Source organism: Alternaria novae-zelandiae (genome assembly GCF_023758075.1).
Source record: "Alternaria novae-zelandiae strain BMP 2774 chromosome Unknown scaffold_7, whole genome shotgun sequence".
Classification (NCBI taxonomy): Eukaryota; Fungi; Ascomycota; class Dothideomycetes; order Pleosporales; family Pleosporaceae; genus Alternaria; species Alternaria novae-zelandiae.
This window is the reverse complement of record NW_026056967.1, coordinates 354,277-370,904: the sequence shown is the minus strand read 5'-3', so window position 1 is coordinate 370,904 and position 16,628 is coordinate 354,277. Positions and strand designations below refer to the sequence as shown.

Sequence of the window (16,628 nt, the reverse complement as noted above, 5' to 3'; positions counted from 1 at the left end):
CCATGGAGTCGACAATGCAGCAGCGGCGCGATGAGATTCTCGCAAAGAAAGCCAAGTTGGCCGAGCTCAAGCGCCAGCGAGAACTGAGGAAGGCAGAGTCAGCTAGCAGGCAATCCGCGACCGGGAGTCCTCTAGGAGAAGTAGGTTACATATCCAATTGCATCTAATCAGTGACTGACTAACATTACAGGTACTCTCGCCAACACCACGACGCAGCGAAGACCTCGACCGCAGAACCGATGTCACCAACCTCATCAATAGCATCCTTGGGGAGAGTAGACCCGGCTCTACACAACCTGGCTCCCCAGCAGGCGCAGGACGACCAACCCGCCCGACATCGGTAGTCAGCGCAGGCCAACTGAGCAGCGACAATGAAGGATCCACGGGCTTTCCATCCCTCACTGGCATGGTTGACCGAGAGATGCAGACTCTCTCGCTTGCTCCGCTAGCGACAGTCTACGAGGCCGACGGCCAGGTCACCAACGAGGTCAAGAAGGAGAAGGAGATCATCACATACAGCAAGGGTGTACAAGCAAGCATAGAGTGGACCCCGTCGAAAGACCGAGGCATTGGGGGAAGCGACACGGAGCGCGACGAGAGCCCTACGCGGTCACCCAAGAGCAAGAGGCTGAGCCGGAGACAGAAGGAGAGGGACGAGGAGATCCGAGCGCAGCTGCGCAAGGAAATCGAGGAGGAGCTCAAGGTCCTGCAACAAGCGCATGAAGAGGGTGCACAACAACCAGGGTCAGAAGAGAACTTCCCGTTCAAGACCCTCACAAACGAAGAATTGACGGCTGTCGAAAACTCGGAGGAGTTCATCGGCTTCGTCGAGCGCAGCACGAAGGTGTTGGAGCGAGCGCTTGACCAACAACTTGGCTACGATATCTTGGCAGACTACGCAAACGGTGGTGTAGACGTTGACGACGACGATGAGGGTTACGGTTCAAGTGGAGGCAAGAAGGGTCGCCGCATCAAGGAGATTGCACAGTTCTGGGATGAGCGATGGAGCAAGAAGAGGATGATTTCAGATCTGGGCTTCTCAACAAAGGTATGGAGTGCAGTGACGTCTGGCGATTATGACACTGACATGCTTCACAGTTCCCAGAACTTGTCCTTGCCTCGTACACCAAGAACCCGTCCGCGCCACACGACCCTGACGGTCTCGTACAAGTATGGAACCTGCACATGCACGATCGACCCGAGTACATCTTCCATGCGCAGTCCGATATCCTTACTGCAAAGTTCTCCCCGTTCCACCCAAATCTCATTGTTGGAGGCGCCTACTCAGGGCAAGTGCTGCTATGGGACACTCGTGCGAAGTCCGCACCAGTGCAGAAGACACCGCTCACTGGCTCCGGTCACACACATCCCGTCTACTCGTTAGACATTGTCGGAACGCAGAACGCAAACAATATCATCTCGTGTTCGACGGATGGTGTTGTGTGTGGCTGGACTGTTGACATGCTTTCACAGCCCCAAGAGTTCCTTGAATTGACATCACCACCGCCAGCCAAGACAGACGATATGGCAGTGACCAGCATAGCCTTCCCGCAATCGGATCCAACTTACTTCCTCGCAGGCACAGAAGAGGGTACCATTTACCCATGCCATCGCTATGACCGAGCCGGTGCGAAAGCAGGTGTAGACGGCCGCGTAAAGTACGCTGGCCATGCTGCGCCCGTTATGAGTCTAGACTTCCATCCCGCCAAGGGTCAGATCGATCTAGGGGACCTTGTTCTGTCGTCGAGTGTCGACTGGAGCGTCAAGCTTTGGAAGGTCCGCCCGCCGGCTGCTACAGGCGCTACCAACCCGACACTTCCTGGTGCAACGCAACAAGTAACACCCGTTCTCGACATTGCACGCGAAGATCTCGTTTATGACGTTCGATGGTCGCCTGTCAAACCCTCCGTTTTCGCGCTTGTAGATGGAGCGGGAAGTCTCGAAATCTGGGATATCAACGTAGATGTCGAGGTTCCTGTTCAATCGGTCAAGCCCAGTGACGGTAAGCGTGGCGCGTTTACGAACATGCCAACTGGTCTTGGCTACATGAACAGGAGTCTGAACAAGTTGGCATGGGAGAGGAACGAAGGCCGCAGAGTTGCAGTGGGAGGCATGGATGGCGTCGTCACCATCTTCGAGGTGGGCGATGATCTTGGAGGTGTCCAGACACGTAGCGAGGAGTGGAGTGGCGTCAAGAGGTTGGTAAACCGGTTGGAAGGTCACGGCGATGGTACCAACGGGAAGTAAGGTTCTATTGAATATCTCTCAATGGATACTTCCCGGGCCTGGAGGACGGTTGTGGCAGTGCTTCAATACCCATTTCTTTTCAGCGGAGCATCATTCTGGAGTCGGCAGTTCACTTTCTACCATACCCCAAAGCATCACAAATCCACATTCTATACAGAGTACGCGGGCCCAGAACACTACAGGTGTGGCGGTGCATCGACGTTCGTAGCACAATTGCGCACGTCAATTATCCTAGCTCGACGCGTTCTCGTCTCACAAACGGTGATCATGCCCAAACTCATGGTCTCCACGTTGCGATTTCATCAGGGCAGCCCGTTAGCGCACGAGGCTAACGTTCTCCCCACCAGTTAAACCTCACGGATCCCCTGGTTTACCCAGCCACAGGTAAGCCGCACCTCCACACCTACATCATCGATGGCCAACAGGTTTCCTATCGCGAGACGGGTGCTCGGAACAGAGCATTGCATAGATGGGTCGGTGTCCCCGCTTCTGCCGGTGCAGGATCAACGAATGGAACGCCCAGTTACCGCCACTTCGCAAGCCTGATGAAAGTAGGTCTGGCTAGTACGTTAAAGCGCTGATGGTGCTGTCGCTTCAACCGGGTCCGTTCATCCGTCAACAACGCTTCTGATGATGCTTGGTGTCCTGCTCAAGCTCGTGCCGGCGCTGCGATGGCCCATTGTTTCTGCTGGTCAAGGAGCGAACCATGAACAGATGTAATTATGCATTCTCAACCGCGAATTGGTAAACAGGAGCGAAGTATACTGACATTGACCAATTTAGTGCAATAACTTCCTGCATATCCGCCGTTAAGGGCTACTTTCCCTGCAATACCACCCCGATTCCCGACTATACGTGCTTGTGCGAACAGTACCTATGGCGCGTCTCATGCTTCGACAACCACGCGTCGCATCCAACATCGCACCCGGATCGTTCGACCGCCGAGAGTCATACGAGCGAGTATTGTCTTGCGGCAGGTAGCATTGGCGCGGAGGAAGTACGGAGAAACCATCAACGTCAACGGAGGCAAATTGGCGATCTGTTGTCCAGCATTGTTGGCGATGTCTCGTCAGTGCTGTCGAGCAATGGCGTTACGGTACCAACCGCTGTCATCGAGAGCGTAGCGGGTAGTGTGGTGAATGCTTTACCAACACCCGCGAATCCTACGAGCATTGCGGCTGAGATCACGGCAACGAGTGCAACAGAGGAGGCAAGCAGTACAGCGAGGAGCACCGGACCGACAACAACAGAGCCATCGTCAACTGCGGGCGCAGCTTCAAGCACCGCATCGCAAGAACCAACGTCGTCGAGTGCAGCTGCCGCAGGCGCATCATCCTCAGATTCACGTTCCGGCCCCTCAACAGGTCTAATCGCTGGCATGGTAGTAGGAGGGGTCGCAGCTCTGGCGCTTATTGGCATATTCGTCCTCCTTCTACTCCGTCACCGGAAGAAGAAATCCAGAAGCGCGGGTTTGACCGACAAAGAGGCTAGCCCAGCAGCATCTTCTTCGTCTGACCATTCCCCACCGACGAACAGCGCATACACACATATTCCACATCCAAACACGTATTCTACCACTACTACCCTTCCCACGCAAACCGACAGGTCTTCAACACAACCAACAACAATGATGTCTCCTGTATCTCCTATGGAGTCTGGAAGCCAGGCGCCGTGGGCATCAACATCAACCTTCGGAGGCGCCACAGCAATGGGAACCGGAGCCGGTGCTGGCGCCATCGCTGCACGTCACTCTCTATCTAGTACCACTCCAGCACCCAGATACTCCGACGAAAAGCCAGCACAATACCACCAATACATGGACTCCAAGATACCAGAAAGCAACGAGATGCCGACGAACGCAAACGTCTGGGAAATCGATGGCAGGGAGATGCCACCACCCAGCGAATTGGATGCTGGAAAGAGAGATGGATTGAATTTGGGCGATGTAGGCAGTAATACACAGGGACAAGGACGGGCTCAGCAACAAGAGTATGTTGCGTATAGTCCGCCTCGCGTGGAGCATGCGCAAAACGGCGAGTTTCTAGGCAACAGACCGGTTGGTCAGGCTCTTTGAGCATGCTGATTAAGCAATGAATCGATGAGTTTCTTATGCCATGCTTTGGAGTCCTCATTCCGACTGTGCTGTCGATCATTCTTTTGCCGAATTCTGAACTTATCAAGATTGCAAGTCATCGTACTGACTGGGGAATTCCATGTCCAAGCCATAGTCCTGAAATGCCCAATCTAATTGAGAGTAGGATGCATCGAAGCTTGGCCAGATGTCGGTGAGATATCTTTGGAAAGCTTCGTCGCTATATACAACTCCTGTCGGGTCCGCAACAGCATCGTTGTTGGCTGGTATAGCCAGAGTTGAGACTGTGCTGTTGGATGTAGTTGTACCACGTCGATACGCATCTCGCAAGCTGTCGTGTGCACCGTCGCCTATCAGTCTGCAAAGCCGTTTTGCAAGCTTGGCCACGCCTCTCACGCTGGTCCATCGTTCACACAGGTCGTCCAGGGCGTCGCAGCACTGGCGAAGATCCATTCGTGCTTTACTAATGTCTCTTACACGATCGTGTAAGGCTCGGTAGATGACCGTCGTGGACATGGACATGGCGTAGGGAACTAGTGGTAGCGGAGGAAGGCCTTCGCACCCTTCTCGAGAGATTATCTCGAGCACTCTGTCCGCGGACGCCAGACGCCGGTTGTATTGTTCGGTGTTGGGTCCGCTATAGCGACAGGATAGCATGGCGGCAACATTATACCATGTCTCCAGGTATACTGCTGCTTTAAGTAGATTGAAGAGGAAATTGGTGAAGTGTCTTACCTCGATGCGACATGTGGAACTGATCGAAATTACTCCCACCCGTAATTTCTGACAGCGATGGGAACTCCCAGCAACTATCGACCGCCGTTGTAGAACCAGCTTTGTAGGCTCTAGTCGCGGTCGTCATGAGGTCTCCAAGAGCAAGAGCGACAGCCATGATCTGAGAGCGATAGTCGTCTTTCTTCGGCTCTATGCGTTCAACACCAATATCTGCATCATCGATGAAGAAGGGTGCTGCTGCCATAATGGGTTTACCAAGGCGGTCAAAGTTCCGCAGTGACCACCATAGATACTTGCATTCGTCGTTGTCAGGGTTGTCGGGTATCTTGAGGTGTATGCACATTGACCACGCTTCACAGATGGCCTGCGACAAGTAACTTGACGCGCGATCCACGCCGGCTAATCCGTCGTTATGCAGGTGCATCAGTGCTAGGATCTGGATCTTGACGATGCGATTAGGTTCCAAGTCTGCTTTGATGGCAGCATCTAGTCCAGCTAGAAGCTTTGATGCAAAGTCTAGAGGTTTGAGTAGAGGTCCGGAGTCAGTCAGTCGTAAGAAAGGAGCAGCGTGTTTAGTTTTGCAGACTACAAGGCATATTGCCTTCACCAAGTAGATGGATGCTTGTCCGTTACTGTGGTCGCGGAAGACGGCGGCGCCATCCGTGATGGGGGTGAGGTCATTCAACGTTGAGATATACAATGGTAGGAGAGCGTCTGTTGTTGTTTTGGGTAGTGACGCGAAAGCTCCTTCTTCTTCGAGATATCTTCGATACGACTCGGATAGGCTCGGCGTGGTGGTCCGGATCTTATGCTGCTCGTACCACTTCAGTCGGCGCTGTGCTTCGTATGCGGCGAAAGAAGTGAAGACCATAGCTTGTGGCGTAGGTTGGGATGATGTCGCATGTGCTGTCTGATTTAAGGCGCTTGATCCTGGCTCAGCGTCTTCTGATAGAGCTGCGAGGACGGATTCAGGGTTGTATTCGCTCACGCGACCGGGGCTTGAAATGGGCTCGCCTATATCAGTGTACAGATGAGGCTCTTGCACTCGACTTCCTATTCCGCAAGTTCGCTCCTTCCTTCGATATCCGCGGTCCTCAAAGTGGTAACATCGTTTCTTGCGTGACCGACAAGTGGGGCATGCTGCAGCCGTCCGTTTCTTCGGGGCTTTCCCTCCCGAATGCCATACAATCTCCATGTTTGCAGCAGGATTTCAAAGCCATGAGCCGATCGAAGTGTGTAACAAGCGGGAGCAGTGTCGATGTAGCCCCAGAAGGAGTAACCACTACCTACCCCGCACCACTAAACGATGACCCACCGTAACTATGCACGACACCTGGATGAATGTTGTTGGTCATCTCGATCGCTGTGCCGACCCAAATTGGGATGTTGCCGCTTCTCCACTCTTGTCATTGGAGTTGACTGCGGGGGACAATGGCCACTAGTCTGTTTCCGGGTCGGCCAACATAGTTACCTACACTCTCCACACTCCCCCGCTCCACCTGAACACCTGCAACGAAAGACTCGATTACTGGACACCATCATCTTACTTTGTCACGGAGGCCTCTGATTTGATGCTCTGCTATTAAAGATGCATAGTACCAATTCACCTTGAATCATGCCGACTCAAGGAAGATGTCGTATAAAGGTGGGTGTAAGGCCACTTTGGTTGTCGCCAGTTTCATATCCAAGCACCATTATATCCTACTCCTTAACATCTAAGCCTCCTCCCCAAAGCCATGACTTCTCCACAGATCAAACGTTATGTCATTGTGGGCATGGGCGTTAGATCTGCGTTCTACTACCAAAGCATCATCCAAGACTTCAAATCGAGCGCTGCAGTCGTTGGAATATGCGATACCAATGAGACGCGCATGAAGGCTGCAAATGATCGTATTGCCGAGATTGGCGGCGAACGCGTCCCGATGTACAAGGCAGAAGACTTCGACAAGATGGTCAAAGAGCAAAAGGCCGACGTCGTCATCGTCACCACCATCGACAAGTTCCATCACGTATATTGCATCCGCGCTATGGAGCTGGGCTGCGACGCGATTACCGAGAAGCCAATGACTATCGACGAAGAGAAACTGCAAGCGATGATCGATGCGGAGAAGAGGACAGGCAAGCAAGTTCGTGTTCTCTTCAACTATCGATATGCACCTCATCATACAAAGCTACGCGAGCTTGTTGATTCGGGCGTCATCGGTGAGATCTCAACGGTACATATGGACTGGATTCTGGATTGCGCCCATGGATCTGATTTCATGCGACGATGGCATCGAAACAAAGACACCAGTGGTGGTATCCAGATGCACAAGTCCATTCACCACTTCGACTTGGTACATTACTGGCTGAACACGGAACCCGAGATGGTCTACTGCGTCGGTAGCTTACGTTTCTACGGTAGAGAAAACGCCGAGCGACGTGGAGAGAAGAATCTAGGCGAACGGTATCTCAACAACGAGGCTGCGAAAGACGACCCGTTTGCCATTCACATTGACCAGAACGCGCAACTGAAAAAGTTGTACCTCGAGGCTGAGCACGAGGACGGCTACATCCGTGACCGCAACTGCTTCGCTGATGGTATCACTATTGAAGACAATCTCTCAATGATTATCAAATACAAGAATAAAGCGGTCATGACATACAACACATATGCCTATGCGCCATGGGAGGGGTACCGCTGCGTATTCAATGGCAGCAAGGGCCGCATCGAGATAAACGTCGTTGAGGGCGGATACTCAGCGGGTGGAGAAACTGTCACCAACGAAGGGCTCGGTGAGCTCGAAGCCAACTACATCCAAGGCGGCGTGGAGAAGACGAATATTGTGGTGTATCCCTTGTGGGGACAGCCTTATGTCGTTGATGTTGTCAAGAGCGAAGGCGGCCATGGAGGAGGCGACCCCCTGCTTCTGCGAGATGTAATCGCTACCAGCGACGGTGAAGACAGCTTCAAACGCGCTGCATACATTCGGGATGGCGGTAATGCTGTCCTTGTCGGTGTTGGTGCGAATCGCTCCATGGAAACAGGCATGCCTGTTCAAGTGCAGGATCTTGTCAAATGGTAGTGGAGCTCTTTCCTGGCCGAAGTTTTGATGAATAGAAATGGATTGACTCCTAGTAAGCTGTCCGTAGTGCAATTGCAACTGTTGTTGTAAGATTCTGATGACTGGTCGGTGTCTTGGTTTCCGATGGTAGATCTCAACGCCACAGTAAGCCACCAGCTTCTTTGTAACATACACTTCTCCTACAATAGAAATGAGTGCATATCGCACTGCAGGATGTTGCGCGTCGTTTCGGCATCGCAGTATGTCGGGGTCCGGCAGTGGTTCGCGTGCGGCAGCATTGCGGAGACCCGAACGAGACAGCACTAAGCCTTCTCGACCAATCAGACATCTTTCGTCTGGACTGACAGCCTATCAGAAACCAGGAGGCCGGCTGTCTCACCACGTTAACGCAATACGCATCGCTGTTTGTGCTGGAAACTTACGTCAGACTTGTGAGTACTACACGCTCAACACGGCAATTTCTGGGTGGATAGTGATGATCCGGAGTATCGGGATGAGCGCAGGGTCCCCTGGCATCCAAGTAAAAAGAAGCCATCGCCGTGAAGCTTGAAACCCTGTCACTCAGTTTACGCATCTCAAGAAACAACCTACGCAAGCTCCAAGCATCGAAGAAAGACAGCAACGAGTTTCAAGACCTACCCAGAAAACACCGCCAATATGCGCAAATCCTCCCTCCGAAAGACGACCCTACTCTCCCTTCTTGGTATCTCGTCCGCGGCAACACAGTCATGGGGTGAGCCCTTCGCCGTCAAACCCGCGGCGGAAACATCAACAGAGAACCTGCTCCTATCCGCGTCTCCAACACCGTCCTGGGGTGACGCCTTTACCGTCGACAACAGCGTCAGTACACCGGCGAGCTCGCTCCCAACATCATTAGCTGGAGCACCGAGTCTGGCAGTCGATACAGCATCACCTGTGCCTTCCAACACAGTGACCGAAGATGTTACAGTGATCACTGGTATCCAAAGTGCTGTTGGTTCGAGGACTGCGAGCTTTGATGCAAGTTCACAGAGTGTGACGGGAACGCGGAGTGGAGGGAGCAGTACACAGAGCGCTACCGGTGCTTCAGGCCTTGTGGAGGCTACCGGTGCTGCGGTTCCAGTGGGAGGATTCAAGAAGATGGGTTTTGCGGGGGCGATGGCTGGGGCTGCGGGAGTGTTATTTGTGTAGAGTTAGGAAAAGAAGAAGAGACATTGTGAGGAGGAGTAATTTGCTCAGCGGGCGAATTTTCTTGGATAGAAAGAGTGTTGGAAAGTCGATATCAGTTGTTCAGGTGCAGACACTGGATTGCTTTGGGCCAATACTTGGACTGAGAAAGAGCTACTCGAGTGATGGGAGAGATCCATGGAATTTTGACGATTAATGGCAGGTTAGATGACGGTATTGCGTAAAGAAAGAAGAAACGTTGAGTTCCTGGATACCATGCCATAGCACCAGCAATGTGGCTACACATCTGTAGCTACGAGTATGGAAGAGCTGACTGGATCAATTACAAAACTTTTGTGTTGTAGCGTAGTTCATTCAAGCCAACTCGGCTCTACCGAGCATGGTCGTGATCGTCATTGCAACAACGGTCCTGGTTTCCTAGTCAAGCTGGAGTCAACGTGTTAGGTAAGAGCGAAAGTTAACGATATGTTGACAACCTGGTCATAATACCGAAGTACGAGCGAATGCAACAATGTCGGTTATCGAAAGCGAGGGAAGCGGCTACGTAAGCATTGAGGCATTTAATGATGCCCAACGTTAGACTGTAGTCTTCGCGTATGGCGCGGACTGAGGGATGGCGAAAGGCTTGCAGGATCAAGAGTACTCTGAACGGTGAGCCTAAGCAAAGGCGAAGACTCACCATACTGTTCAAGGCTCGGCTTCAGCTGCGCTTCATTAGTTCCCAGCTCGCGACCGCTCTACCACCGATTCAAGCCTTGTTTGACTAGCCTCTCTTGCGATTACAAACTAAATATATCTTTCAGCGCCGCCGCATTGGCAAGAAGTCCCTTTGAAATTTTCGGTATGCCAGGTATCAATCCGTCTCTTCTAAAGCTAATAGCACATCAGCCTCGGCCTGGCCGCCACTACTGGGCGCTAGCGTGTGCAAGCCGTGGCAAGTCCTGGTTCGATCAAAACGCTGTTGACCGCGTGATACAAGACATTTGACGCGCAACACACGGCAGCAGGCAGTGCTACACGTCTACTCTCTTTTGGGTTGGTAGGCGGGTGGCTTGCTTGGTAGGCTTGCGCAGTACTTGTAGTTAGTGATGGTGGAACTCGGTGTACGCCGGCTGGTTAGAAACTAGCTGATGGTGGCGATGCGGGTGCTGCTGCTGTTCGCGTCCTTGGGGCTGTGTGCTTGTCAAGACGCAACAGAGTGTCGAAGCCTTTGAGCGATATATGCGACAGAGAAGAGAGAATCGCTGAGGTGTAGTTACGGTGTGGCAATGAGCAGCGGGTTCTTGCAGCTCGATGCATCTGTGGAGAGGTGGGGAACAATCCCGCTGTGGGGTCACCTGGTCAGTCAACCACAGTTTTCCTGGCGCGACGAACGACAAGATGCGATCGTCAACTCCGCGTTTCAGGTTCTTGACACGCGCCAAACGCAACGTCATATTGCGCACACGCCAAAAAGTGATTGACCCCAGTACCTACCGTGTACTACCAGGTTGCTGTGATAGACATGCGGGGATAGCGCGCATGCGACGCATAATGACAGCTTCGTACCACGGTACCGTTGAGACATGATGGATGCGGTACCACGCGGATGATTGATTGTGACGTCTGTGCTACGATGATAGAGATCTTCCAAGCATTGCGGCAGTAACAAAAGAAGCAGGGAAGCGGAACGGATGTTTCACGGTAAGTGCGCATAGGTCGAAAGCACCTATGCTCGCACAAGCAAAACTACATCTGATACATCATGAGACGAGAGGCATGGTGTCATGGCACGCATCACTTGTAAGATCATGGATGAGTAGGCAAATGCTTCCATATTATCATTTTCTGCTACGTCTATACAAGCTCTTTGCATAGCGTTCCCGTCGGACACATCAATCACGGATGCCAATACTCGCGTGACTCAAATTGACAATAGATGCTAGAGGGGGTTCCCACAGATTCTAATGCTAACATGTCGTAAAAGGACAATTATAGTATAAGGTCGTGAAGGGAAACGCTTATGCGAAGTAGGCGAAAGCGGCGGCGGCACCGAGCATGGCAGCGACGGGGCTGCGGATGTTGGCACCAGAGTCAGTGACCTCAGGGAGGCTGGCGCTGCCAGTGGCAGAGCCGGAAGAAGAGCGGGTAAGAGTGGCAGAGGTGACGGTGGAGTTGACGCCAGCGGAGGGGCTGATGGTGGCGGAAGCAGAGGCAGCGCTGGTGATCATGCTGGACTTGGCGCTCTCAATGGCGCTGCTGAGGGCAGCAGAGGCGGAAGAAGCAGCAGATGCGGTAGCGGACGAAGCAGAGGCCATGGCGGAGGAGACGGCAGAGGAGACAGGGGAGTCATCCTCCTCAGCACCACCAGAGAGGGGGAACTGGGCGGAGTAGTTGATGGTGGTTCCCTGCTGGATCTGGAGAGCGTAGTCGGGCTCGTTGACGAGAGACTTGGTAGGGGTCCACTTGAACTTTCCACCGGTAGCGGAAGCTAGAGTTCAGTTAGAATTGGAAGATTATATCTCTGCCAGATCGGGCACATACTGGTAAGAGTGGCAACGGTGTCGAGGTCAGTGGACTGTCCCTGGCGGAGGATGAAGGTGGTGGGGGTGTCGTCCGCGGGGGAGTAGGTGATGGTGTAGGTCTGGCCAGCAACAACACCCTCAGCAGGGAAGTCGTTGATCTCGAGGGCAGCGACGGCGGCAGCGAAGGCCGCGGCGGAAAGGATGGTCTCGAAGAAGCGCATGGTGACGGTAGTTGGATTGGTGATTAGGGTATTAGAACTGTAGTAGCTGTATGGGTATATGTAGTTGGATAAAGAACGAGTGACTGTGTACAGCGATAGTGCGACGTGGGAGTGAAGAAGAAAAGACGACGGTGGGCGACGCGGTATAATAAAGAATACGCTGACACCCAACGGCTACCTGGACCGGATCGAGACGCCAAAGCAACGGCAGAAGATGCAAAATTGCCGGACGAAAGCAGTATAGCTCGCTCTGGAGCTAATGGATGAGGATGCTCATGCGCCCAATCGGCCGTTCGCCAGTGAGACGCTTGGCCAGGAGCCCCCTTTTCCCTCTGTTCGCACAGCCCTCGAGGCATCTCGCCTAGGATCATAGCGAGCGTCTAGCCCAGGAGCCACTCACCGACGATGCATCCCGGCGCATGAGGAGCACACCAACGGCCGCCGTGCCACGATGCTAAGCTGTTTGGAGGTTAGAAGGCAGCCACCCAATAATCCGGGGAAAATTCAGGGGCCTTGCTGCCATCCTACTGCCGCATAACCGCGCAGGAACACGACGTGTCGATGCAGACTACAAGAAGATGGTGGCAGACTGTCGTTCGAGATTTGGATGTTGAGTAAAGTTGCCGGCGCAAACTACAGGCGTCGAAGCTGTACCTGCATTGGCGCCAAGGTCTCCCCTGCTTACTCGGCCACCCCCGGCACCTGCCATCTTCTGTAACTTTGCTCGCCTAACATGTCAGCTCCACCACCACCTCATGCGAACGCCGGTCTCGCACATGACCTTAACCGCCGGGGGCGACGTCATCCTCTACCAGGGCGACTCCAATCGACGCCTTGATCTCCCCCTATCGATATGCGCCGACATGACTGCGATCTACGACCTTCCCTGGAAGACTTTGCCAGCCTAGGGGCGAGACTTGGTCGGTGCGACACCGGTGATGAGCCTACGGTTTTAGCACGGAGCCGATGGGTCTGCAGACGGCCCGAGATTTGGGCCCCACCCAAAGGAGATTTGACTGTGGGCTGGCCTTGACGAAAATGACCGGCAGCAAGATGCAAAGTTGGACAATGAAGCGGTGACTATCGTTCAAAATATCATATCGCACCTGGTAGATGCATATGCGCATCAGATATGTCAGAGCGGTATGTCGAGCAGCATCATGCCGTCTGCGCACATCTTAGCAGCATGCGCCTATTGCTTATGGTAAGCTGGATCATGTTATTATTACATTCTTCCAGACAATCGCATGCACGCCCAGCATCGGCAATGCTGTGACCAAGGACGACAAGAAAGTCGCTGAAACCCAAAATGACCGGTATTAATTGGACGATGTCATATGTATATGGCTGTAGGGAGTATCCTGTAGGGCGTACACGTCGCTGACAGCAACCTGTGGCATCGATCTCACTACACACAAGGGAAAACTTGAATGAGGTTGTGCTAGAGACAGGGAAGCAGCACGCATGCTGAACAGGTCTGCAGCCTACATGAAGATGAAAACATGCAAAGTCGGTGAACTAACCTCGACGTAGGCTCCGGGGGGTACATTTTTTTTTCCCTTGTAGGGCTAATGTCGTTGTGAAAGCTGGAACATGCAACACAAGTCATGAGCAATGAAGACGTAGAGAGATGCTCCATTTACTAAGGAAGATCGCTGATGATCCTTATAATTCTCTTCACATACGTGCGTGCGGTGCATCTGGCTTCACCGCATTTTTTATGGAGGCCCCCATACTGGAAAAAACCCAAACCCTCTGGAGCCTACATTGACACCAGATCTTTCAATCTGTTTGTTTTGTCATAGTGTAGTCTGCAAACCACAAACTTTTCCGTGTCATATCCTGTCCGTCTGCATGCGCTCCATCACTTCAGGTGAAGACATCCTCCTCCCACTTCTTCTCTCTCTTGATGAACTCCTCAGCATCATCGGGGAAGTCCTCTTCCATGGTGTCCTCCACCGTCTGAGCCTTCTTGCCACGGGACTTGGGAGTCGCCTTCTTCTTAGATGGTGTAGCGTCCTCGGAGCCGGAAGACATGTCCTTTCTCTTCTTAGGAGTTGCCTTGGCGGTTGCTGGGGTAGTCTGACCTGTACAGTGTTAGTTTTGTCAGAAGTGAGATGCTACTTGATGTCGTAAAGCTTCGAGCATGTAGGTGGAGAACATACCGCGCTTGCTACCAGGCGGAACCGGCTCGAACTCCTCGCCAGACTCAAGGCGCGCTTTGAGCTCCTTGGCCTTGGCGAGTACGGAACGGAAGTCGTGTTGGAATCCGCTTGCAGTCTTGACACCGTCGAGCGCGCTCATCATCTCATAGTTCTTGTTGGACAGGCTGGTGGTGCCAGTGCTGCAGAGGACAGCGGCGACGACATCGGCAGTGAAGACCTTGCCGGCCTTTTCCGCGGCGGCCTTGGGAGGCATGTTGATGATGGTGTAGTGTAAGGGAATGTTGTGATATAGCTTGAAGAGATGATGCTGGAGAGCGATGGTCGTCTGCGAGGTAGGAAGATTGAACTCGAAGTGCGGTGTCAAGAGAAGAGAGTAGAAAGCCTGAAGACGAGCTGAAATAGGCAGGCGCCTTACTACTGCGCTGGCGTTGTGAGAGAAGTCGCCGTCTAATCAAAGTGGTGGTGACGGTGAGAGCTTGTGGGGCTTTGGACAGGTTCACCACTCACCTTCACCTCGACAAGGTGCGCCCATACCCAATTAGAAGCTGGAGAAAGATTGCGCTTCCCTGGGCCACGCAAGAGTAGAATAATGTAGCCTACCTCTATCCTAGCCATTTAGGCGACTGACTACATCAGAGTAAGCTGGTGAGAAACTCTGGTGCATGGCGTTTCAACGAAGTGAAGCGGAGCAAGTACGTGTACTGATGCAGTGGAAGTTCGGACCATCTTATTGTAATCAAAATATCCCTCTTCCCCCGATATGATGTGTAAGAAGAAGGCGAGGCCCAGACATAGCCATCTTCTAAGTGGTTTTAGAGGAAGGCACACACCTGATATGATGAGTGGGAGAAAGGAGAGCGTATGAAGGCGAAGCTAAATTTGTAATTCGATCACATATACGCGTTACTAGCTTCCATTCATGGATACGGAGATCTAGGTCGCGATGCACTCCAGGCGTCGAGCAACGAATGCAGATTGCGGCCATTGTTTGACGAGCACTCTACAAGTCGTTCAGTCTTGCAACACTACATTCTGGTCCATCTGTCCAATCACTGAAAATTGCATATCGGCCTCATGACACCCTGTGAGCCACCTCTTCGGTCACTGAAAGTTGTACGTAGGTTCAAACAACGAACCCATTACGCATCTCGCACGTCAGCTGCCCACAATCTTTCTATTCGCATCTTCACTAATCATAATCGCCCATCCAAGGCTCAATGCCGATCCATCTACTATCCTCTCTCTCCTGCTCCTTTTGCATCTGCTTGAGCCGCTCTATCTGCAACCCAGAAACAAAACGTAGGCCTCCTTGTGTCGGTCCAGCGCGAAGGTTCTCGCATTCAAAGCACTCACAACACTCTGGCATGAAGAGCATAGTTCCGTGACCGCACCTCTTCACCTTCTCGAAGTACCGCTCCAGAGCCTGATCAGGAGTTTCGTCTCTAGGGCAGTTTGGTGTACGAACGGCTGCATCATACACATCTTTCAAGGAGTACACATTGCTCCAGTATCGCTTGCTGTACATGACGTAGTTAGACTTTCTTTTCACCCCAGCTGTCTTGAGCTGATTCTCCCTCATGTGAAAAAGACCTGCAACATCCCCGCCCGTGATCGTCATCTGCTTTCCTTGAGTATCTTTGAATCGGGAGGTTTCCGTCTCAGAAGCTGCACTGTCCCTCCTTGTAGAGGGTTTTGTCGGCGTTTTCACCAGCTCGGCGCTGGAGGCGTGCTCTTTCCAGTATAACAGCCCCTTCTTCACAATATGCTCTCCGTCCAGGTCCTTGCATGCCTTTGGTGTTCTGAGCATCCAATCAAGGTAGCCCTCATTGCGGCCTTCTTCATGGACCTGCTTCAAGGTCTTGCCCCTGTGCTTTCCAGTCTTAAGGATGTAGTGTGTATATGGGTCGTTCGTCGCTCGAGTGCGGTACTCCTCATCGACTTCGTTTTCAAGGGTCTTGTTGGTAGGAACGAAGCTGTTTTTGTTTGGGTTTGACGAATTGCCCCACGCCTTCTTCGGTGTCCGGTATGGTGGCATCTTCGGTCGCGCAATACAGCGGGTACGATACGGGGGCTAATGCAGAAGCGTCGGCTACCTAGGTATGGTGGGGCTTTGGCCGTGCGGGTAAGATCAACTTAACTATGTCAGCGTACCAGCTAAAGATGTACACGGGTAATAGTATATTTACTGCTGAGAGCGTGTGTCAATGAATTGAATGAAAGCGGTCGATTTGAAGACAGTTACGAGGGTTATGATTGTTGAGTCTGCGACGCGACCGCGGGACGGAACTGTGCCGCCGCGCGAAACCCTGGCTGTGACGTACCCCTGGTTCGTCACCAATGCTGCAATTGGACACTCGACAGCTGTATACATCAAATTGCTTGTGAGATCGTCAAGAATGCTATCTGTAGTCTCTTTGTTCCACATCATGCCT

The 16,628-nt window shown here is 52.6% G+C and overlaps 6 protein-coding genes across 6 annotated transcripts; 2 read left to right on the top strand and 4 right to left on the bottom strand.

Annotated features, from left to right (window-relative positions):
• Positions 1-2: 2 nt before the first annotated feature.
• Positions 3-2,247, top strand: J4E88_004129 (uncharacterized protein; the record flags this gene model as incomplete). Its single annotated transcript, XM_049397776.1, has 3 exons — positions 3-140; positions 191-1,048; positions 1,099-2,247. 3 exons carry the CDS (start codon positions 3-5, stop codon positions 2,245-2,247), a joined length of 2,145 nt encoding a protein of 714 aa, XP_049256221.1.
• Positions 2,248-5,036: 2,789 nt separating this feature from the next.
• Positions 5,037-6,269, bottom strand: J4E88_004128 (uncharacterized protein; the record flags this gene model as incomplete). Its single annotated transcript, XM_049397775.1, has 2 exons — positions 5,037-6,167; positions 6,261-6,269. 2 exons carry the CDS (start codon positions 6,267-6,269, stop codon positions 5,037-5,039), a joined length of 1,140 nt encoding a protein of 379 aa, XP_049256220.1.
• Positions 6,270-6,810: 541 nt separating this feature from the next.
• Positions 6,811-8,139, top strand: J4E88_004127 (uncharacterized protein; the record flags this gene model as incomplete). Its single annotated transcript, XM_049397774.1, has 1 exon — positions 6,811-8,139. The coding sequence occupies one exon, from the start codon at positions 6,811-6,813 to the stop codon at positions 8,137-8,139; it is 1,329 nt and encodes a 442-aa protein (XP_049256219.1).
• A 3,167-nt stretch (positions 8,140-11,306) lies between these two features.
• Positions 11,307-12,031, bottom strand: J4E88_004126 (uncharacterized protein; the record flags this gene model as incomplete). Its single annotated transcript, XM_049397773.1, has 2 exons — positions 11,307-11,776; positions 11,830-12,031. The coding sequence occupies 2 exons, from the start codon at positions 12,029-12,031 to the stop codon at positions 11,307-11,309; spliced, it is 672 nt and encodes a 223-aa protein (XP_049256218.1).
• Positions 12,032-13,900: 1,869 nt separating this feature from the next.
• Positions 13,901-14,829, bottom strand: J4E88_004125 (uncharacterized protein; the record flags this gene model as incomplete). Its single annotated transcript, XM_049397772.1, has 3 exons — positions 13,901-14,118; positions 14,197-14,618; positions 14,825-14,829. 3 exons carry the CDS (start codon positions 14,827-14,829, stop codon positions 13,901-13,903), a joined length of 645 nt encoding a protein of 214 aa, XP_049256217.1.
• A 556-nt stretch (positions 14,830-15,385) lies between these two features.
• J4E88_004124 (uncharacterized protein) lies at positions 15,386-16,231 on the bottom strand (the record flags this gene model as incomplete). Its single annotated transcript, XM_049397771.1, has 1 exon — positions 15,386-16,231. One exon carries the CDS (start codon positions 16,229-16,231, stop codon positions 15,386-15,388), a length of 846 nt encoding a protein of 281 aa, XP_049256216.1.
• Positions 16,232-16,628: the final 397 nt, after the last annotated feature.